Source organism: Somniosus microcephalus, chromosome 3 (assembly GCF_052327205.1).
Source record: "Somniosus microcephalus isolate GS21.2 chromosome 3, FLI_Smic_1.0, whole genome shotgun sequence".
Classification (NCBI taxonomy): Eukaryota; Metazoa; Chordata; class Chondrichthyes; order Squaliformes; family Somniosidae; genus Somniosus; species Somniosus microcephalus.
The window spans coordinates 174,600,144-174,624,077 of NC_140989.1; the positions used below are offsets into that span (position 1 = coordinate 174,600,144).

Genomic DNA, 23,934 nt, shown 5'->3' on the forward strand with positions numbered 1-23,934 from the left:
AGAGCCGCTTTATTTTCCGCCATCATTGAGTGTAAATGGGGGCTTTAAAGAGCTGAAAAATCACCGCCCTGCCCCGGTCCAGCCGTTGTGTGTGGGGCCTGGGCGGACGGAGAGACGCGGCTACCGCGGTTTCTTTGATGGTGTTCCCTTTCTTTCAGGTTGACGAGCAGTGTGGTGTACCTTGGGCTTATCTTGCGTCTGGGAATCCAGGGCGGGGACAGTCACACTGATATTTTCGTAGCTGGGGCGGTGGAGCTGCCAGCAACGATTCTCAGCATCCTGCTAGTCGACCGTGTGGGACGGCGCAGTCCCTTTGCGGTCTCCAACGTCCTGGCGGGAGCGCTTTGTCTCCTGGCCGCCTGTATTCCAGAAGGTAAGTGCTGATCTGTTCTCTCTGGGGGCAGAACCCAGCCCGGTAACCGGTGAGAGAAAGGTTGAGTCTGAACTCTGGCCAAAATCTGGCTCCCCTCGCTGGTGGGTCCCAACCCCGCTGCCGGCTCTGGCTCCAGCTCCAGCCCGCTGTCCAAATTGATCTGACGTTGATTGGGCTTGTTAAGCCCCGCCCAGCGCGTTTCCCGGCCAATTAAAGGAAGCAGGCTTGGTGACGTCATTTGACGCGTCATCAGCCGGTTTCCTTCAAGGGACCATGCGCAAATTGATTTTGACATTTGTGCTGTCAGTGTTCTACAGCATTCAGGTGCTGCAAACACTGACCAGAGGTGCACAGCTGCACCCAGGCTCACCCATGACTCCCTCCATATGCTTATGGAAGGAGTCACAGCCCGCAGGGAGGTTCTCTTCCCTTCCCATGGGCGGAACAGACCTCCCCAGGAGCCCAAAGCAGCCTGGTTGCACATTGCACAGGAGGGCACAAGCAGAGATGTGGTCAGGAAGACCAGGCTGCAGTGGCGCAAACCTTTCAATGGTCTCAGTAGATCACGAAACATTACTACAAAGCCACACTCATCCTGCTGTGCCTCTCATCACATCCCCATCATTCTGCCTTCCCCACCCTACTCCTGCACATCCGTACACCAACTTACCTTGCACCTCCACCCATCCCTCTCTTTCTACATTATCACTTCCCCATCCCACTAGGCACCCCTCACGCTCGCCCTCATCCTAGTGCAATCATAGAAACATAGAAGATTGGAGCAGGAGCAGGCCATTCGGCCCCTCGAGCCTGTTCTGCCATTTAATGAGATCATGGCTGATCATTCAAATTCAGTACCCTGTCCCTGCTTTCGCCCCATATCCCTTGATCCCTTTAGCCTTAAGAAATATATCCAACTCCTTCTTGAATATATTTAATGAATTGGCCTCAACTGCCTTCTGTGGTAGAGAATTCCACAGGTTCACCACTCTCTGGGTGAAGAAATTCCTCCTCATCTCAGTCCTAAATGGCTTACCCCTTATCCTTAGACTGTGACCCCTGGTTCTGGACTCCCCCGCCATCGGGAACATCCTTCCTGCAACTAGTCTGTCTAGTCCTGTTAGAATTTTATAAGTTTCAATGAGATGCCCTCTCACTCTTCTAAACTCTAGCGAATATAAGCCTAATCGACCCAATCTCTCCCCATACATCATTCCTGCCATCCCAGGTATCAGTCTGGTGAATCTTCGCTGCACTCTCTCCATGGCAAGAACATCCTTCCTCAGATAAGGTGACCAAAGCTCAAGGTGTGGTCTCACCAAGACCCTGTACAACTGCAGCAAGACATCCTTGCTCCTGTACTCGAATCCTCTCGCTATGAAGACCAACATACCATTTGCCTTCTTAACCGCCTGCATGCTTACCTTCAGTGACTGGTGCACAAGGACACCCAGGTCTCATTGCACTTCCCCTTTTCCCAATTTATTGCCGTTCAGATAATAATCTGTCTTCCTGTTTTTGCCACCAAAGTGGATAACCTCGCATTTATCCACGTTATGCTGCATCTGCCATGCATCTGCCCAATCACCCAACCTGTCGAAATCATACTGGAGTTTCTCTGCATCCTCCTCACAGCACACACGCCCACCCAGCTTTGTGTCATCTGCAAACTTGGAGATATTACATCTAGTTCCCTCGTCTAGATCATTAACATATATTGTGAATAGCTGGGATCCTAGCACCGATCCCTGTGGTGCCCCGCTAGTCACTGCCTGCCACTCATAAAAAGACCCGTTTATTCCAACTCTTTGCTTCCTGTCTGCCAACCAGTTCACTATCCAAGTCAGTACTTTACCCCCAATCTCGTGTGCCTTAATTTTGCAAGCTAATCTCTTATGCGGGACCTTATTGAAAGCCTTCTGAAAGTCCAAATACACGACATCCACTGGTTCTCCCTTATCTATTGTACCAGTTACATCAATTCCAGTAGATTAGTCAAGCATGATTTACCTTTTGTAAATCCATGTTGACTTCGTCCAATCCTGTCACTGTTTTCCAAGTGCTCTGCTATTACATAATGGACTCTAGCATTTTCCCCACTACCGATGTCAGGCTTACCGGTCTATAATTCCCCGTTTTCTCTCTACCACCTTTTTTAAATAGTGGGGTTACATTAGCTATCCTCCAATCTAGGGGCACTGTTCCAGAGTCTATAGAATTTCGGAAGATGACCAGCAATGCATCTACTATTTCTAGGGCCACTTCCTTAAGTACCCTAGGATGTAGATCATCAGGCCCTGGGGATTTATCGGCCTTCAATCCCATCAATTTCCCTAACACCATTTCCCTACAAGTACAATCATACCAAGTAACAAGACACAAGGGTAGGCATTTGGGTGTTTTAGCCAATGTTCATGTGAAGTTTCTGTTAATGTGCTGTCAAACATTGAAATCTTTATTTTCAACACTTTGCGTTCTTGGACAGATTGCGCACCTTTGGAAGTGGCTTAGTGAGTTGCAGTGAATGGTGACACATAACAGTACCCCCCGCAATGGTGATGAGTGTGAAAGGAATGGCTTGGGCATTGTAGGGATGCTTTATGGTGTTGGTGTGAGGTGGTGCCAACCTGGTGCATCACGTGGCAGCCAGGCAGGGGTTTGGGGACCCACTAACAGATGCCAATCTCTCTCTGCTGGTATGGATTGTCTTTTCCTTCAAAAAGAACACAAAAAGTGAGAAGAACCCCTGGTTGCCAATCAGGTGCCAACAAGTAAAGTATAATGGGGATAATGACAGTTGTAGGGACCAATCAATGGCATTTCATGTGAAGCTTTTAGTGCAGTCAAAACATACAAGGATGTGAGTAAGGGAATGCTTGCAGGTGAAGGCTGATCTGTAAAGGACTTGCATTACCTCATGGACATTGATGGTTAAACTACTCGAGCACGTTAACAATGACAGACATGGTTAGTTCCATGCATTCTTGGAAAATATGGCTGACTCCTCTTACTGTGCCAGATCTGGTAAGGTGATTAAACTTTTTCGGGCACTGAGTTGTTGGCGCATGGGGTTGTATAGTTGGCTCTGTCTGCCCTGGCCACCTTCCTGTCACTGATACCCTGCTGCTTTCCTTGCAGGACAATGGTGCAGGTTTCCAAACAATGCCTCCATCTTTTGCCTAACTGTACTGACAGGCACTTCTACAGTCTCACTGGTGTACCTGTTAAAATCCAAGATTTTTGTCATGCAGGCCTTTAAATCTTGCAGCAGCTAGCAGCTTTCCACCCCACCGACCCCCCTAAATAGTGAGTTCCTGATAAGTGGTGTTCCTAATACTAGGAGCTAGCTGTCATTATGTTAATTTGCTTGATAACAGGATCTCTGGTGGGATCAACCTACTTCTCACGGGCAGATGCCAATCTCATTCTGTTATTTTTCTGTTTGATGTTTTTGTCTGAATGGAAAATTTTGACTTCTTAGTCTAAATCAGCTTTTCGAAAATCTCTTGGTCAAAATTCTCTAAAATGTATCAATGTAGAATGTGGCTGCTACATGAGAATGGAGTATAAAAGTAGGGAAGTCCTGTTACAACTGCACAGGGCGTTGGTGAGACCACACCTGGAGTACTGCGTACAGTTTTGGTCTCCTTATTTAAGGAAGGATATACTTACATTGGAGGCAGTTCAGAGAAGGTTCATGAGGTTGATTCCGGAGATGAAGGGGCTGTCTTATGAAGAAAGGTTGAGCAGTTTGGGCCTATACTTATTGGAGTTTAGAAGAATGAGAGGGGATCTTATTGAAACATATAAGATTCTGAAGGAGCTTGACAGAGTAGATGCAGAGAGGCTGTTTCCCCTAATATAATATAAAATAACAGAAAATGTTGAACTGATGAAGGGTCCCAGACCTGAAACGTTAACTCTGTTTCTCTCTCCACAGATGCTGCCTGGCCTGCTGAGTATTTCCAGCATTTTCTGTTGTTATTTCAGATTTCCAGCATCTGCAGTATTTTGCTATTATATGGCTGTTTCCCCTCGTGGGGGAATCTAGAACTAGGGGGCATAATTTCAGAATAAGGGGGCACCCATTTAAAATGGAAATGAGGAGGAATTTCTTCTCTGAGGGTCGTGAATCTTTGGAATTCTCTTCCCCAGAGAGCTGTGGAGGTTGGGTCATTGAATATATTTAAGGTGGAGATAGACAGATTTTTGAATGATAAGGGACTCCAGGGTTATGGGGAGCAGGCAGGGAAGTGGAGTTGAGGCAAAGATCAGATCAGCCATGGTCTTATTGAATGGCGGAGCAGGCTCGAGGGGCCAAATGACCTACTCCTGTTCCTACATCTTATGTTCTTATGCTGAGGTAAAGTGAATTCTGGTTATTAAGGGGTAAAGCCAGCTCCTGGTACATGCTGGGAGTGCACATTGGCAAACTGCACACTCCCAGCCCAGTGCCATGTTGCTGAGTACAAGCCTCACTTTTCTCAGGACCTGCTACTTCAGTCTCTTGTAACTGTTTAAGTACAATAAATAATTAGATGAAAATAGTGGATATATTTCCTGTAGGAAAACTTCCAGGTTTGTTCATTGTAGGGCCTAGAGTTGCTATATTTTGCTGAGTCCAAAACCAGGCAGAAGGCAGGTTAGGGTTGGGCCACTTGACTTCCTGTCATCTTTGCTGCTGATGAAAATTAATCAAAAACCTAGTGATTAATGTCTCCACCGCATGCAACAAAAAACTAAGTGGGAAGAAAACTGACTACTTTTTAAAAATCAGACATTTTGGTGGTTGGTTTACCTTTTTGAAATTTATTGACTGTCCAGTCTAGGGGTATCCCTTTAAAGGCATGACCTGATTTAAAGCGTGGGTTTAGTATTTGGTGGAAGTCTTGTACCAGATGCAAGTGATTGCTCTCCTATGTTAGTATTCTGTATGTCTGCACCTTACATTAGCTTTGTTTTCTCCTCTCAAAGATATGCACTGGCTCAAAACTGCTGTCGCCACATTGGGCAGATTTGGAATAACTATGTCACTCAGTATACTTTTTCTTGTGACCAATGAGCTGCATCCCACATCAATAAGGTAACTAATAAAACATTTTCAATGATCTTAAATCATATGAAGAGAGGGTGGATCTACCATCCCAGTACCAATGATGGCTGGTAATTACTCTGAAGAACCCATCACTGACATTACCATGGAAACAATTGAAGATTATCAGATTGATGGTAGTTTATTGGCATGAATCGTAATATCTTATGGCACAGAAGGAGGCCACTCAGCCCATCGTGTCTGTGCTGGTTCTTTTGAAAGAGCTATCCAATTAGTCCCACTCCCCTGCTCTTTCTCCATAGCCCTGCAAATTTTTACTTTTCAAGAATTTATCCAATTCCCTTATGAAAGTTGCCATTGAATCTGCTTGTACCACCCTTTCAGGCAGTGCATTCCAGATCATAACAGCCCCCTGATTCTTTTGCCAATTAATTTCCATCTGTGTCCTCCTGTTACTGCCTCTCCTGCCAGTGGAAACATTTTCTTCCTATCTACTCTATCAAGTAGAGAGAGAGCAAAAGCTGGACAGAGAGGGAAACAGAAGGTGTCTGTGAGACAAGCAGAAGAGAACAGAGACAGAAAGAACAAGAGGAGGAAGGAGAGTAAGAGAACCAGCAACATAAAGATGGCAGAGACAGGTGAAGGCAGAGAGTATACAACTCTGACTTACCATGATCAAAACAGGTCCTCTTATTTAAAAATAAAGTTAATCTATTGTACCCATCTATTAATATTCTAAACTGTACTCCTACCTTATTTCCTTTTTTCCCCAGCAAAATCTCAAACTCGTCCCTTGCCTCTCCCCCACCACACTCCACTGTGCCCCCGCCACCCCCCACCCCCCCTCGACCCTCAGATTTACCCTAGGAGATCCGTTAGTTACAAATGATATTATATGTGGTTCTGCCCCCACCACAAATATGCTCTGAACACATCCATTATGTTGTATTTACTGTTCTTTTTTATCTCCGATGCTACATTCTGTTGATTCACTTCAGTTATGTGGAGAGACCAGAGAAGCTGGGATTGTTCTCCATAGAGCAGAGAAGGTTAAGGGGAGATTTAAAAAGGTGTTCAAAATCATGAGGGGTTTTGATAGAGTAGATAGGGAGACACTGTTTCCACTGGCAGGAGGGGCAGTAACTAAAGGACACGGATGTAAATTAATTGGCAAAAGAACCAGGGGAAGATGAGGAGAGTTACGATCTGTAATGCACTGCCTTGTTCTTTTGTCTGCTCTATCTTCTTTTCTCAGTGGATGGCGTAAGTGCCAGTTAGTGAATTAATCTTTTTTTTAACAGGACTTTTGGCGTCTCGGTATGTTCATCCTTGAGTGACATTGGTGGGATTGCAGCACCATTTGTGCTCTTCAGGTTAACAACCATTTGGACTGAACTTCCTCTGGTAATTTTTGGTGAGTTTTTAAAAGCACTTAAATGAATACGTGAAAAATATATATTTTATCCACCCCTTGGAGAATAGTACTATTGAATTATTTTTTTCCTGACAAGTTATATTTAAAGAAACAGCACTGAGGTGCCCCCAAAAAGCTGCTGAGGCTCGGTCAATTGAAAATTTCAAAACTGAGATTGATAGATTTTTGTTAAGCAAGGGTATTAAGGGTTACGGAACCGGGGTGGGTAGATGGAGTTAAAATACAGATCAGCCATGATGTAATTGAATAGCGGAACAGGATCCAGGGGCTGAATGGCCTGCTGCTGTTCCTATGTACTTGGGGGCTGAAATTCCAGTCTGGGCACATTTTCCACTTGCAGTGGGTGGCTGTGCAGCTGCAGGAGTGCCCTTTGTCCCAGCACACAGCACTAGCCCAATACCAAGGGCACAATATTTAGACAGATTAAATCCCGGTTGTGTTGGTGATTTTGTTCAGATTTTGTAAGCTTAATGGATGTAAACATAATGGATGTGTCGTAACCAGGCAGTATCGTTAGTTCAAATCTCCCAGTGGCAATTTTCAACATCACCAGTTGGGCAGTACCCTAGTGGAATGGATCACCCACACATTGTAGAACCTGCTTGATTGACCTCAACGTAACAACATCGGCAGGTTCTGTAAAGGGCTGGCGAAGGTGAAAATGACCCCTCGTTAAAGTGTCCATTCACTTCAATTCCCATCGAACTTCTATAGTTTCTGTCATTCTGACGTCACAATTTTAACACCACACGAGCATACTATATTTGAACACATGGGGTACAATAAGAACATAAGAACATAAGAAATAGGAGCAGGAGTAGGTCAATCGGCCCCTCGAGCCTGCTCCACCATTCAATAAGATCATGGCTGATCTGATCCTAACCTCAAATCTACTATCACTCTACATCCCTCCTGAACCCATGTGATCTCCTGGGAGAGGCGAAAAACCAGATAAAAAACCCAATGGCCAATTTGGGAGAAAAAAATCTGGGAAATTCCTCTCCGACCCATCTAGGCGATCGAAACTCGTCCAGGAGATCACTGCTCCTATATTTTCTACAGTACTTACCTTCTGTAAAAGGTGATCTCTGCCCTAGCCAGGAACAGGAATAGAACCATCTCCTGAAATCTAACACATAATTAGAACACAAGAAGTAGGAGCAGAACCAGGCTACACGGCCCCTGGGCCCGCTCCGTTACCCACAGGGCCATGACCGTTCCGAACATAGACTCATGTCCAATTTCCTGCCCACTCCCCGTAACCCCTAATTCCCTTTACTTCTAAGAAACTGTCTATTTCTGTTTTAAATTTATTTAATGATGTAGCTTCCACAGCTTTCTGGGGCAGCAAATTCCACAGACCTACTACCCTCTGAGTGAAGAAGTTTCTCCTCATCTCAGTTTTGAAAGAGCAGCCCCTTATTCTAAGATTATGCCCCCAAGTTCTAGTTTCACCCATCATTGGGAACATCCTTACCGCATCCACTCGATCAAGCCCCTTCACAATCTTATATGTTTCAATAAGATCGCCTCTCATTCTTCTGAACTCCAATGAGTAGAGTCCCAATCTACTCAACCTCTCCTCATATGTCCACCCCCTCATTTCCAGGATTAACCGAGTGAACCTTCTTTGTACTGACTCGAGAGCAAGTATGTCTTTTCTTAAGTATGGACACCAAAACTGTATGCAGTATTCCAGGTGCGGTCTCACCAATACCTTGTACAACTGCAACAATACCTCCCTGTTTTTATATTCTATCCCCCTAGCAATAAAAGCCAACATTCCATTGGCCTTCTTGATCACTTGCTGCACCTGCATACTAACTTTTTGAGTTTCGTGCACCAGGACCCCCAGATCCCTTTGTACTACAGTACTTTCCAGTTTCTTGCCATTAAGATAATAACTTGCTCTATGATTTTTCCTGCCAAAGTGCATAACCTCACACTTTCCAGTATTGTATTCCATCTGCCAAATCTCTGCCCACTTACTTAGCCTGTCTATGTCCCTTTGCAGGATTTTTATGTCCTCCTTACTCACTACTTTCCTTCCCATCTTTGTATCATCTGCAAACTTTGATATGTTACACTCGGTCCCCTCCTCCAAATCATTAATATAGATTGTAAAGAGTTGGGGACCCAGCACTGACCCCTGCAGAACACCACTAGTTACTGATTGCCAGTCTGAGAACGAACCATTTATCCCAATGCTCTGCTTTCTGTTAGATAGCCAATCCTCCACCCATGCCAGAATATTACCCCCAATCCCATGATTTTTTATCTTGAGCAATAATCTTTTGTGTGGCACCTTGTCAAATGCCTTTTGGAAGTCTAAATACACTACGTCCACTGGTTCCCCTTTATCCACCCTGTATGTTACTTCCTCAAAGAACTCAAGCAAATTTGTCAAACATGACTTCCCCTTCATAAAACCATGCTGACTTTGTCCTATTAAATTATGTTTATCCAAATGTCCCGTTACTGTCTCCTTAATAATGGACTCTAAAATTTTACCAACCACAGATGTTAGGCTAACAGGTCTATAGTTTCCAGCCTTCTGCCTACTACCCTTTTTAAATAAGGGTGTTACATTAGCAGTTTTCCAATCTGCCGGGACCTTTGCTGAGTCCAGGGAGTTTTGGAAAATTATTACCAATGCATCCACAATCCCTACCGCCACTTCCCTCAAGACCCTAGGATGTAAGCCATCAGGTCCAGGGGATTTATCCGCCTTGAGTCCCATTATTTTACCAAGTGCCACTTCCTTAGTGATTTTAATCGTATTTAGCTCCTCCCCCCCTAGAGCACCCTGTTTGTCCAGTGTTGGAATATTCTTAGTGTCCTCTACCGTAAAGACTGACACAAAATAATTGTTCAGCGTTTTTGCCATCTCCATGTTTCCCACCATTAATTTCCCGGTCTCATCCTCTAAGGGACCAACATTTACTTTAGCCACCCTTTTTCTTTTTATATAACACAGAAACTTTTGCTATCTGTTTTTATATTTTTTGCGAATTTACTTTCATAATCTATCTTCCCTTTCTTAATCAATCTTTTAGTTATTTTTTGCTGTCTTTTAAAGACTTCCCAATCTTCTATCCTCCCACTAGATTTGGCTACCTTATATGCCCTTGTTTTTAGTCGGATACTATCCTTAATTACTTTACTTAGCCACGGATGGCTGTCTTTTCTTTTACACCCTTTTTTCCTCAGTGGAATATATATTTTTTGGAAGTTGTAAAATAACTCCTTAAATGTACACCACTGATCATGTACCGTCTTACCCTTTAATCTATTTTCCCAGTCCACTCTCATCAATTCCGCTCTCATACCTTCATGGTCTCCTTTATTCAAGCTCAGCACGCTTGTTTGAGGTCCAACCTTCTCACCCTCTAATTGAATATGGAATTCAACCATGTTATGGTCACTCATTCCAAGGGGATCCTTTATGAGGACATTTTTAATTAACCCTGTCTCATTACACAGGACCAAATCTAATGTTGTTTGCCCCCTGGTCGGTTCAGTTACATACTGCTCAAGAAACCCATCCCTAATACACTCAATGAACTCATCCTCAAGGCTGCCCTGCCCAATTTGATTTGTCCAGTTAATATGATAGTTAAAATCCCCCATAATTATAGCTGTTCCCTTATTACAAGCCTCAACTATTTCCTGATTAATACTCTGCCCAACAGAGTTGCAACTGTTTGGAGGCCTATAGACTACTCCCACTAGTGTTTTTTTCCCCTTATTATTCTGTATCTCCACCCAAACTGTTTCACTATCCTGATCCTTTGACCCAATATCATTTCTCTGTATTACAGTGATTCCTTCCTTTATTAACATAGCCACCCCACCTCCCCTTCCTTCCTGCCTGTCCTTCCTGATTGTTAAATAACCTGGTATATTTAATTCCCAGTCATGGTCACCCTGCAGCCATGTTTCTGTAATGGCCACAAGACCATACCCATATGTAGTTATTTGTGCTGTTAACTCGTCCATTTTGTTACGAATGCTACGTGCATTCAGATAAAGAACTTTCAAATATGTTTTGTGACACTTAGTTCCTGCTTTTTCCCCTTTTACTACTTTACCTTTTACTCCATACCTTCTGTCCCTTCCTGACACGCTCTGTTTTTTAATTCCCCCACTGCTACCTAAGTCTATGACCTTCTCCGTAGTCATTTTTATTATTTGTTCTCTAGAAACCTCCCCCCCACTAATTAGTTTAAAGCCCTCTCTACAGCCCTAGTTATATGATTCGCCAGGATTCTAGTCCCAGCACTGGCCAAGTGAAGTCCGTCCCAACGGAACAGCTCCCTCTTGTCCCAGTACTGGTGCCTGTGTCCCAAGAAGGAAAACCCATTTTTCCCACACCAGTCTTGGAGCCACGCATTTAACTCTCTAATTTTATTTATCCGAGCCAAATTCGCTCGTGGCTCAGAGATTATTACCCTTGAGGTTCTGTTTTTTAATTTGACCCCTAGCTGTTCATACTCCTTTAACAGAACCTTCTTCCTTGTCCTATCTACGTCGTTTGTACCAACATGGACCACGACAACTGGATCCTCCCCCTCCCGCTCCAAGTTTCTTTCTGGCCCAGAAGAGATGTCCTTAACCCTGGCACCGGGCAGATAACACAGCCTTCGGGACTCCCGCTCTCGACTGCGGAGAACCCTATCTATCCCCCTAATGATACTATCCCCTACCACTACAACATTTCTTTTTAATCCCCCCACTTGAATGGCCCCCTGTTCCATGGTGCTGTGGCCAGGTTGCTCATCCTCCCTGCAGTCCCCGCTCCCGCCCTCACAGGGAGAAAGAATCTCAAAACTGTTTGACAAGAGCAAGGGCTGCGGCTCCTCCAACACTACCTCCTGGTTCCCCGTACCTGCCTCACTCATAGTCACACCGTCCTGTCCCTGACCACGGACTACATCTGAATTAATTAATTTCATAGGTGTGACTACCTCCTGAAACATAGAGTCCAGGAACTTCTCCCCCTCCCTGGTGTGTCGCAGTGTCTGAAGCTCAGTCTCAAGCACCTCAATATGGAGCCGGAGTTCCTCTAGCAGCAAACACTTGTCGCAGACGTAATCACCGTGAGCCTCAATAGGGTCCACCGGCTCCCACATCTCGCAACAGTAACACATCACCTGCTCCATTCTATATAATTAATTAAATTTCTTATTATTAGTTATGAAGACCCTGCCCGGATAGCGATGATAATATCACACCACTATTCAATAGGACTTACCAACTTAAAGGTATAAAAGAGAAGGAAGAAAACCTACCAACCAGCTGATCACCAACCTCCTCTTTGAATACTGTCTGTGGGGCCTGTTTGGTTGATTTAAAAGAATTAATTCCCTTCATTTTCTCCTTTTTTTTTTACTTTCACTGCATCACGCACAGTTCCCCAAATGAGAGTCTGTAAGAGGTGTCGCCCTAGATTTAGTAATGAGTAATTAACCAGTCTTAGTTAATAATCTAACAGTGAAGCAATATTTATATAACAGTGATCATAATATGATCGAATTCAATGTTAGGTTTGAAAAGGAGAAATGTATCACAGGTACTAAGATTCTAGATTTTGGTGAGGTTAACTTTAACAGGATGAGACAGAGACTGATGACAGCAAACTGTTCGAAACTTTTTGATTATTGGGTAAAACTACAGATGAACAGTGGGAGGTGTTCAAAAAAGAATTTTGCTTAATACAGGACCAGTGTATACCCCTAAGGGGCAAGAGCTCTACTTATACCAAATAAAACAGCATTGGTCGACAAAAGAGGTGAGAGAGAACATAAAACTAAAGGAAAGAGCATTTAAAAGTGCAAAGAATGGTGTAGATCCAGAGAACTGGGAGAGGTATAAAGAACAGCAAAAGAAGACAAAAAAGATAGTAAGAGCTGCAAAAAGGAATACGAAAAGAAACTTGCGAGGGATATCAAGATTAACACAACATTTTTACAATTATGTTAGAAGAAAAAGGGTAGTCAAGGGTAATGTGGGCCCTTTAAAAACAAATGGGGGTAATATTGCAAATGAAAATAGGAAATGGCAGACTTGTTGATTAATTACTTTGTGTCAGCCTTCACAGTATAGGAAGAGGATAATATACCTGACATTCCAGGGAAATTAATAATGAATCAAGGACCCAACTCACTAAAATTAATATAAGCAGGAAAACAGCATTAGAAAAAGTAATGGCACTAAAGACTGACAAATCCCCAGACCTGATGGTTTCCACCCCAGGGTTTTAAAGGAAATAGGTGAGGAAATTGCAGATGCTTCAGCCATAATTTTCCAAAGCGCTCTCGCTTCAGGAATTGCCCCATTAGATTGGTAAATTGCAAATCCAATATTGAAGAAGGGTGAGAGTGAGAAACCAGGAAATTATAGACCTGCTAGTCTAACATCTGGTGTGCGGAAGTTATTATAATCTATAATTAGGACAGAGGGACTGTGCACTTAGAGAAATTTGAGAGAGATAGCATAGATTTGTAAAGGGTAGGTCATGTCTAATGAACCTAATCAAGTTTTTGAGGAAGTAACTTAAGTAGTGGACAGGGGGCTGTCTATGGATGTAGTTTATCTGGACTTCCAGAGGGCATTCGATAAGGTTCCATATAAGAGACTGTAGCTAAAATTAAAGCTCATGGAATTGAAGGCAAATTATTGACCTGGCTAGGAGATTGGTTAAACAGTAGAAATCAGAGAGTAGGGATAATGGGTATGTACTCGAATTGGAAGGAAGTGACTAGTGATGTCTCACAAGGATTTATGCTGGGGCCTCAACTATTTTTGACTTGGATACCACAATAGAGAGCCATATACCATGTTTGCTGATGACACGAAGATTGGTGGCATGGTAAGTAGTGTAGACAGGAGCATAAAATTACAAAGAGACATTGATAGATTAAGGCCGGAATTTTGCCGGTGCTCAGGGGGCGGGTTTGGAGGCAGGACATCTGGCAAAATCACAAAGATTGACAGTGGGTCAGAAACCAGCTGTCATCCCGCCTCCAATCAATCTTCCTGGGTGTCGGGTCCCCGATTTGCACATGGACCCGACAGCTAGCGACAGGGAGAGGGTTATAGGCACTTAACTGCTTGTTAACAGGTTGTTAACAGGCAGTTAAGAGGCTTTTTGTAATTTTGACAGATCTACTGCCGGCTTCCCGACGTCTGGACACCACGCCAGGGTAAGTGTGGCATGCTGTGGGTCTACTGTAATGTTTCTTCATTGATGACAGCTACAGAAGTGGTGTGAAGGATCCAATTGTACACTGGTGAGTTTCAGAGGTAAGAAAATGTTGGGAAAATCATTTTTAATGCATTTAGACTTTTATGTAGGTAACAAGTTTTGAAATGTTTGGGAGAACCTCTCTCACCAGTGACAGATCGCTTCTGTAATCTCACCTGCAGCTGCCATTTGTTCTAGTCTAAGGAGGGAGTCACTGGAGAGCCTGGGTGCAAGGACTCCCCTTTGTATAGTGATTGTCAGTGTTTGCAGCACCTCAATGCTGTCAAACACTGAAAAATCACCTGTAAAAAAAAAATTGATCATGGCCCCTTTAAGAAAACCGGCAGATGACGCGTCATCAACTGACGTCATCTGACACCGGCTTTCTACTAATTGGCCGGCAAGCCCGCAGGGTAGGCTTAACAAGGCCAATTGACGCAAAATAGCGTCTGGACGTCGTTGGGGGCGGGATCGGAACCCGGGAGGAAGCTGTCCCGCCCCTAGGCCGCACCGAAAGGTAAAATCCAGCCCTTAGTGAGTGGGCAAATCTGTGGCAGATGGATTTCATTTTGGGCTAATAAAGGATAGATTCGAGTATTTTTTAAATGATGAAAAGCTAGCAACAGTGGAGGTCTAAAGAGATTTAAAATGTCGTGGTCAGGTACAAAAATTAATCGGAAAGGCTAATGGAATGTTGGCCTTTATATCTAGATGGCTAGAATATAAAGGGGAGGAGGTTTTCCTACAGATATACTGGTTAGACAACATCTGGAGTACTGTGTTCATTTCTGGGCACTGTACCCGAGAAAGGACATACTGGCCTTGGAAGGAGTGCAGTGTAGATTCACCAGAATGTTACCAGGGCTCCAAGGATTAAATTATGAGGAAAGATTACATAAACTGGGATTATATTCCCTGGAGTATATAAGGTTAAAGGGTGATTTGATTGAGTTTTTTAGGATTTTGAAAGGAATTGATAGGGTAGGTAGAGAGAATCTCTTTCCGCTGGTGGAGGAGTCTAGGACAAGGGGACATAACCTTAAAATCAGAACCAGGCCATTCAGGAGAGAAGTTAGGAAACACGTCTTCACACACAGGGTGGTAGAAGTGTGGAACTCTCTCTCAAAAAGCAGTAGATGCTAACTCAATTAATAATTTTAAATCTGAGATTGGATAGATTTTTGCTAGCCAAGGGTATTAAGAGATATGGAGCCAAGGTGGGTGGATGGAGTTAAGATACAGATCAGCCATGGTCTCATTGAATGGCAGAACAGGCTCAAGGGGCTGAATGGCCTCCTCCTGCTCCTAAGTCCCAGCCCTCCACTAATAACTGGCTGCAATACAGGAAAGAACAGCGTGGGCTGACATACCTCTTCCTTCTCCCTCTCGACCCAGTTCACATCCTGAATACACTGCTTGGAGCATACCAGGAGAAAGCTTCATCTCACATCCCACAGTACACCACAAAGTCCCGACAGCATCTTCTATACAAATGCAAACAATAAGAATAAGGCACATAATGCCCATAAAAGATTTACAAAGTATTGAGATCAAAATAAAAAAAGACTAATTTTAGAAATCTGAAATGAAAGCAGAAATTGGTGGAAACATCCAACGTGTCAGACAGCATCTGAAACACATGAGATAATCCACAGTGGTGCTGTCTACTGTGGCTGATGGCTAATGTTTCAGGTGGGACACACAGAAGGGTTCCGCACAAACTGGGGGCTGCATGTTATTCTTTATTCATTCTTGGGCTCTGGGTGTCACTGGCAAGCCTGGCATTTATTGCCCATCCCTAGTTGCCCTGAGAAGGTGGTGGTGAGCCACCTTCTTCTTGAACCTCTGCAATTGTTTTGATACAACTGTCTGGCTTGCTAGGCCACTTCAGAGGACAGTTAAGAGTCAGCCATGTTGACCCATTTCCATCATTTTCTGTTGTTACCTGCAATGTATACTTTATTTAACCTGTGACAGCCAAGGTTAGGTTTGCATCTTCTGTACATTCAACTTGTCAATAAATGATGGAAGTTTCCTAACCTAGGCCTGACCAATTATGGTCAATGGAGAATACTGTAGCAAATAAAGTGCATTGTAATTGTTCTCTATTTTGCTCTAGGTGTACTTGCTCTCATAGCTGGTGGCTTGGTGCTGCTTTTGCCTGAAACAAGGGGCATGAGGTTACCGGAAACGGTGGACGATGTGGAAAACATTATGAGGTAACTGAATGCAGAGCCTGTACTGAGCAGGTAGCTGTGCTTCCTTTCAAACTGTGACAAAGTTTCACACTCTGTTCCACTTTATATCTGCAGGCTTTATGAACATGACCGGGGTGAATGTAAAGAGATGATCAACCTCCGCACTTCGACCTAGGGAATGGCAAGAAACGTATCGGAGAAAGAAGCAGTGGCCTTGGTATGCCGGTTCTGATATTGTTGAGTTCTGAATCAGGGCCTTGAACCAAAAACAAACATACTTAATCATATTACAACCAATTATCTTCATTCAGGTGGTAGAGTTTCGTGTGAAGAGAAAATTGAAGGAATAATAGGCATAATTTTCAACTTTTTAATGTAGCAACTGGACGCCTGTTGTGTATTATTCTAATGAAAGTAAGAAATCAATGTTTCCATGTTTATTATAATAATGTTTGAAGTGGATGGTGGTCTTAGCGTCAGGAATTTTATCATGTGATTTGGACAGCAGAGATGATCCATCCTGCAGTGCTGTTTTATCTTGTGGTTCATTCTCCAATAAAATACACTGGGGGTGGGGTAAAATACAACATCGGCGGAGGTGCAAAACAGGCGGTAGTGGATCGGCCGCTATTACTGATATGGTAAACGTTAGTAAATATGTAAATTCACAGTTATAACACACTAATGAGCACATGAAGTTTAATTGTCAAGTTGAACAATTTCTCAAGTATAAGGAGAACCCAATGAAAAAATGACAGTAGTAAATTTTAAAATGACAGTGCTTTACGTTTTGGTAAGGAAAATAGCTGGCAAAAAAGACACAATGAAAATGGTTCTAAAATCAAATAATATTAGAAGACACGTAAATCAAAAATAAAAGGAATGAAACATTTGAAGGCATCAAAATAGAGAAACCTATCAAAACTAAGGTAAACATTTTGTACATGTTAAAATTAAATGTATTTGTTTTACTAACAAAATATTGCACTATTGTTTTTCTACTTGTTTTAATTTGGGCACAGAATTCTGTAGACATTTACACAGCAAAACAAATCAGGGCACACTAGGGTTGTGTTTCCACATTATTTCCGCCCAGGGAACAGTGGAATCTGGGCAGAATGAAATGAAACAGCACAAAAAGCGCAGAATTTTAAACATGAGTAAGCTGTGCCCATAAACACTTTACACCCGAGTATCCTCGATCTTTTACGCAGTCCCCGTGCACAAAACTGGTCTCCTCCCCGCCCCCCCCACCCCCCCAGGTCAGCATGAAGCCAATTAAAAAGTAAGACCAAGAGCATTAATCAGTCAGTTGAAGAATGGCTCATTTCTTGACAATCCCACTCCCTTGTGGTGCTGGAGAATGCCTTGTTCAAGTCACAAATCGAATATGATCAATTACGTTGCTTGATTGCGCTGATTGTGGGGAGATTTTTACATTTGGGCTAATGCTAATGGGTTTGTGCAGAAATTTGAGCCTAACTTCACCTCAGCAAAACCGACGCAGTGTCCAGCGCATTCTGGGTGTATTTTGCAGATTGCGCCATCTAGCGGAAACTCCATGCCACTGATGTTATCATATGAGAATGCACTGCAAAAAGTAACAGCAATAGATCTTACCCCACCCCCATTGCAATGTTTCTGCATAGATTTATACACGGGTCAAGTTCTGTCACTTGGAACACCAGTTAGAGTTATTGAAAACTGCCAAATTTAAATAGGGTGCACTACAACAGCGTTTAAGTTAAACAATAGTTCATTCAAAAATTTGAAAACAAAATCCTGTGCCAATTTAGTGCCATTCATTCCATCACACTGAGTGTGATTGAAAACCTGGTGCCAGAGATTTAAGGGTGGTATGTCAACCCACTGGAGGCGAAATTGGGCTTTGGTGAAAGCGCGATAGACAGCCTGAACTTGGGCCTCGGCCCTCATTTCAATCATCTGGGCAAGGTGCCGGAGCCTGAGGTGCCTCCACAGGCAGCTCCCCCATCTCAGAGAGAGAATTTCGGGCTGCTTGTCTCCCCAGCAGCCCTCGGGTAAGTGCCGGGGTGGGGGAGGACAGTGGAAGGGGGACTGATTACGGCTGCCAGGGATTGTCAGGAGTGCTGTGGAGACCCAGGAGGAGCGCTTCTGCTCCTTCTGGCTCTGTGAATCTAAAAGAATAATAATTTTACATACATTTGGGTGGTGACCGTTAGGTAGGGTGCATCCACGTCTTGAAAACCTGACGCCTGCTACACACAGGGCAGCTCAATTGCCCTGAGGGGCCTTAAAACAGGTGTTACGGCCCTCATTGGCACATGGAAGAGGCCTAACAACTGTTTTAGGTGGCCTTTCCAGACACCTGGAAAATGGTCCAACCCAATTTCGGGTTGGACACTTCTCCGGCGTCTTTGGGGCACAGGAAGTAGGTCTCTGAAATTGGGCCTTGTTGTGTCCGTTTTACACAGCACCACACAAGTGCCAGGCAATGACTATCTCTGACAAGTGAGCGTCTAACCACCGCCCCTTAACATTCAACGGCATTACCATCGCCAAATCCCCCACCATCAACATCCTGGGGATCACCATTGACCAGAAACTTAACTGGACTAGCCACATAAATACTGTGGCAACAAGAGCAGGTCAGAGGCTGGGTATTCTGCGGCGAGTGTCTCACCTCCTGACTCCCCAAAGCCTTTCCACCATCTACAAGGCACAAGTAAGGAGTGTGATGGAATACTCCCCACTCGCCTGGATGAGTGCAGCTCCAACAACACTCAAGAAGCTCGACACCATCCAGAACAAAGCAGCCTGCTTGATTGGCACCCTATCCATCACCTTAAACATTCACTCCCTCCACCACCGGCGTACCGTGGCTGCAGTGTGTACCATCTGCAGCAACTCGCCAAGACCTCTTCGGCAGCACCTCCCAAACCTGTGACCTCTTCTACCCAGAAGGACAAGGGCTTCAGGCGCATGGGAACACCACCACCTCCAGTTTCCCTCCAAGTCACACACCATCCTGACTTAGAAGTATATTGGCGATCCTTCATCGTCGCTGGGTCAAAATCCTGGTACTCCCCCCCGCCTAACAGCACTGTGGGAGTACCATCACCACATGGACTGCAGCGGTTTAAGAAAGCGGCTCACCACCACCTTCTCCAGGGCAATAAATGCTGGGCTTGCCAGCGACGCCCACATCCCAGGAACGAATAAAAAAAAACTCCTGTAAAACAGGTGCAACGCGGTCCAATTTCTATCCATAACAGACACGCTAAATTCACATAGACACTAACACACACAGGAAATTTCCCCCACTCTCTCTTCCAAGTAGGCCTTAGAAGCCATTGAAGAGATTCCAAAAATAAAAATGTAAACCTACAGTCTCAGAAGAGGCTTAAAACATCAAAGATTATCAAGACAAGAGCGAGGAAAAGCACGCTTGTAAGGGGTTTTCTCTCTCTAGAGGTTCGCAGAGGTTACTCTCTCTCAGAGGCCTCTCTCTCTCTCTCTCTCTCTTTTGCACAGATAAACCTTGAGTGGTTCGACCCACTCACCCCTTAGATTCTAGACACTGGAGTTAGGTGCAGGAACTACAATGTAGAGAATACTCTTACAGACCAGGTTTAATGAAACGAAAGGATATTTTATTGCATAAGGAAAAACAAATCAAATGCAAGCAAATAAGAGGGTACATGGGAGGGAAAAACAAATCATAACTAAAATGGATACAGGCATATTATACCTTACAAAGATCATCATAAAATGGGGAAACACACGGAACATCGAGGGACAACAACTCATGTTAATTATACCCAAAATGACCACCCCCTTAAACCTATCTAGGTCCGATTATGAAGGGCCAGAAACATGCTCACCAATCCAGTTGGAAAAGTATAGAGTTTTGAAACCGGTCTGCGTTTTGATCCTTTCAGGCATCCTGACTCCACGTGGTTCGTGGAGCCCCAGCGAACTGCGCCACACCTCTCTCCTGAGGTGGGGGTCGGGGACGGCTGGACACCAGCTGGCCTGGATGTCGGCGGGGTCGGGGATCGTCTGCTCGACCCCGGTCATAGGAGCCTCGAGCTGGCCCTCATTTTCCTGCAGCTTTCTTCTGTAGGTTTTATTTGTCTCTTCGGTATGGCTACGGCCCTTTTCGTCTCGTCAATGGCCCGGGGTTGGTCGATGATCTCCCGATGTTTTACCCCGGGGCGGGACGCCGGCTCGAACCGTCTTCTTCTCCGAACTCCAGCTGCTATCGAAGGTAACGGCTATTACCGAAGATCCCACGAAGATGATGAAGAAAGGAACCTCTCTCTTCCCAATATCTAAGATGAAGCTTTCTTTTTTTTTTTTGCTACCCCCGGTGTCTCCCAATTATACTTCTCAGCAGAAGCCCTTATCTCGCGCCAAATCAGGTTAGTCTTTTGTTTTAATTTTGGCGGGCTGGTTGCACAACGGGGTAGATATTATATTTTAAACTGTTCTTGGATGGCCGGTAACAGGCCATCTCTGGTCTGGAATGACCTTCATTGTTTTTAATGTCTTCTTGATGTCTTTAACGGGTCCTTGATGCGTTATTTATGAATATGGAACTGTTCCCCTTTGTCTGGGTAAATATTTAGATGGCCTTTATCTACAGGCCGATCTGACTGGATCTGCATCCAATCTTTATGTATGTGTGGGTGTCTGGTTTCGTTCTCTCAGAAACGGCTTCCAGAACCTGCTATGGGTTGAATCCACAAAGCTGTCTGAGGACTGCAGGAACCATTTTAAAGTGTCCCAATAAGCTGGTCACGGGGTCTGGCGGCCATTTTGAATGCCCCTTTTTCCTCGGCTTCTTTTAAAGCAGTCTTTAAAATCATGGCCTCTTCTGCCATTCGACCCTTATTAATACAATATCAATTTTGCGAACCTTACAGTCCCCCCCTGATGATACTATAACTTGCTTGAAGTATCATAATTCTGGGTGAGCCAAATTTTCTGACCTTCCACAGTCAAACCATCCCCCATATTTACCTATCTGCGATCCCACGACACATGCATTTCCCATTTCAGAAAACCTACAGTGTACATAAAGCATCTATAGGTGGCAATACATTGGGTTTAAAAGTTTGAAACACATTCTTCCAGGTGTGGAGGGGGGCCTAATACCCCTACACCACCTGGTTCAAACACCTTATTATCTTTAATAATCACAACTTACTTAATATACTTCAACAATAAAGAGCAAAATACACAAAATCTCACACGAATATTATCAAATAGAGGAGGGAGGGAAACTTTAACTTTATACATAGCAGCATAAATCTAAAGAGGTGTCTCTTCTTCTACCCGCACATAATGCTCCCTCCATTCTCCCCTGTTCTCGTACCTCTGTGAATGTTTTACCTTTTTACAGTGTACAAACAGTAAATAAATCAAAATAAAAATCTGACACACTACTAGGATATGAGAGGCTATCCTAATCCAAGAAGGGACTTCTATATTAGTGAACAGGTTCCACCACGGTGGGGTCACTATGTCCAATATGTCTGCCCCTATTTCTAAGGTCTTCTGCTCCAGTGTGTAAAAATGTTTCTGTGAAACGACAACGGCCTTTAATATCTTGGTGAGGTGTTCAGGGAGAGGGGGGATGATATATCCAAAATGTGCAACGAATCATTGCAGGTCGGTGAAATTCTCTTTGACAGTGATGTGAACAGTGGAAGGTTCAGGAATGGGGACAATTTGCTCTTGGGCCACTTGAACTTCTGCCTTGGGTTTGAAGCAGAAACTGCTGTCACTCACCGGACACCAGCCGTGCTGTCCATGTTGGTAGTGGGGCACTGCAGTGGTGACACAGTATGTCCCACCTCCTATATATTCCACCTGCGGGGGCACATGGCCTTGTGCCATTGCTTCCATGGTGCAATTTATAGGCTTCGCGCCAGCAGTTCTGAACTCGCACTGTGGCTTCGAATAGGCATTCAAGTGCTGGGGACACAGGATGATGTGTGCTCCCCGGCTCCGGCACCCCGAGAGGTCGGTACCCGTCATTGCATGCTCCCATCGAATGACGTAAGGTGGGACCGCTGTGTAGCGAATGTGTGCACCCCCCTGAATGACTCCAATGTTCTCCACCCTGTATACCGGGGCAAGTTTAGCTGTCTTACCCATAACCGGCATTCTTACCACTATACCCATAATTGTGTGATTAGACCGTTCACAGTCCACTGGGACTGGGTAGGCCTCTGAAGCTAGTCTGAGCTGGCACGGACTCAATGCGTTCTCAAAAGGGTGGAGGGCTGCGAGGTGCTTGTTGCTGATCCAGGGGGGGACTAAACCTTGTTTTAGATCCTCCAGATTACTGCGGCCCTCGCCCAGTAACCACGCCCCGTACAGCACACAAGCTTCGCTCTGCGCAGCCTGATCGGATGCATTCCGATCCTCCCTGATGAGAGCATTTACTGTTTTAGCGTGTTTCTCCAGCTCAGCTATTATTTCCTTTAAGTGTAGTGTCATGGCCTGGTCCTCATGTAACTCAGAACCCACTACCTTATTCTCATCAGTCAGTATCTTTCATAACTGTGTTTTTAAACCATTGATCTGGGTCTGCAGCTCCACGTCATCCAGAGTGTTGATGACGGAAGTCCCTGTGTTAAAAGCTGTGAAAATATCATTTACTGCACCCCTTCTTTGTCTCCCTATCCTGCCCAAGACCTCATGTGGTGTGGTGTACAATTCGGCTCTGTCGACATCGGCAAAGTCGAATTCATAAAATTTCTGAACATGTTTGTTAACAGGACCTGGTACAATTGCTCCGTTTCCTTGGGGCACCACTCTGGCAATCGCACATCGGTGAGGTTTAAAATCACCGAAGCTACCACGTAGTGCACCCCTTGGTACAGCACCTGACCTGTGGGCACTAACACCAATCCATTCCCGGGTCCCTTGGTAGTGGTGGGGCACCCTTCCTTGCGGATTTTGGCTACCGGAATCGTGGGCAGGGACTTGCGTGGGCGGGTAATGAGCTCGGTGGCATTTACTGGGATCTGAGAATATGGGACTCCGCACGCCCGTGTGCTGACGTCCCATCTCATCCCTTGTCCAGCATCCTGCCATTGCCTTTGGAAAAAGATGGAGATACCTGTGGGGCAAGCGTGTTCTGAACCCCACATACAGATGTAAATCCCTTCATCTGGTTCCCATCATTTGTCCCAACAGACACTCAATCCCCCATGAGTCCCCATAATAGTCCAATGGGTATTGTTACCCAGTCTCTCCCACTCGACTGTGGAGTTCTTCATGGTCTTACTCAGCTTCCTGAGCCACCACCAACGGTCCAAAGGAACATGTCCGGAACACACAAGGCAAATCCTTTTCCCAACGGTGACGCTGACTCTGGGCGCGATGATCCTTACTCGAGGGCACGGCAAAAAGGCTTCCTGGTAATTAAAACCGAACTGACTGGAATATTCCATAGAGTTCGACCCCAGCCATCCTGGCCACCTTCCTTCGTGGAAGTAGCTGGCTGTCTCCTTGACCTCCCGGGTGCCCATCCCATCGGTCGTGGTGGGGGCTGTGTATCCCGAGCACCCGTAGATCGTGGAGTCCTTAGTGCGGCCCCGGTAGGCCATGCCGTACCTGATCACCACGAACGCG

The 23,934-nt window shown here is 44.8% G+C and overlaps 1 protein-coding gene across 3 annotated transcripts in view; it reads left to right on the forward strand.

The window, feature by feature from the left end:
* Nucleotides 1-17,297, forward strand: part of LOC147121590 (solute carrier family 22 member 3-like) — a 52,813-nt gene extending 35,516 nt beyond the window's left edge. Inside the window, exons 7-11 of one of the 3 annotated variants that reach the window (XM_085981951.1) lie at nucleotides 159-373; nucleotides 5,348-5,456; nucleotides 6,728-6,840; nucleotides 16,227-16,326; nucleotides 16,420-17,297. In XM_085981951.1, the coding sequence (XP_085838077.1) occupies nucleotides 159-373; nucleotides 5,348-5,456; nucleotides 6,728-6,840; nucleotides 16,227-16,326; nucleotides 16,420-16,480 (598 nt within the window). In that variant the 3' untranslated portion in view covers nucleotides 16,481-17,297. The remainder of the gene's footprint in view (nucleotides 1-158; nucleotides 374-5,347; nucleotides 5,457-6,727; nucleotides 6,841-16,226; nucleotides 16,327-16,419) is intronic. The other 2 variants (XR_015077577.1, XM_085981953.1) reach the window with 2 other exon arrangements.
* Nucleotides 17,298-23,934: the final 6,637 nt, after the last annotated feature.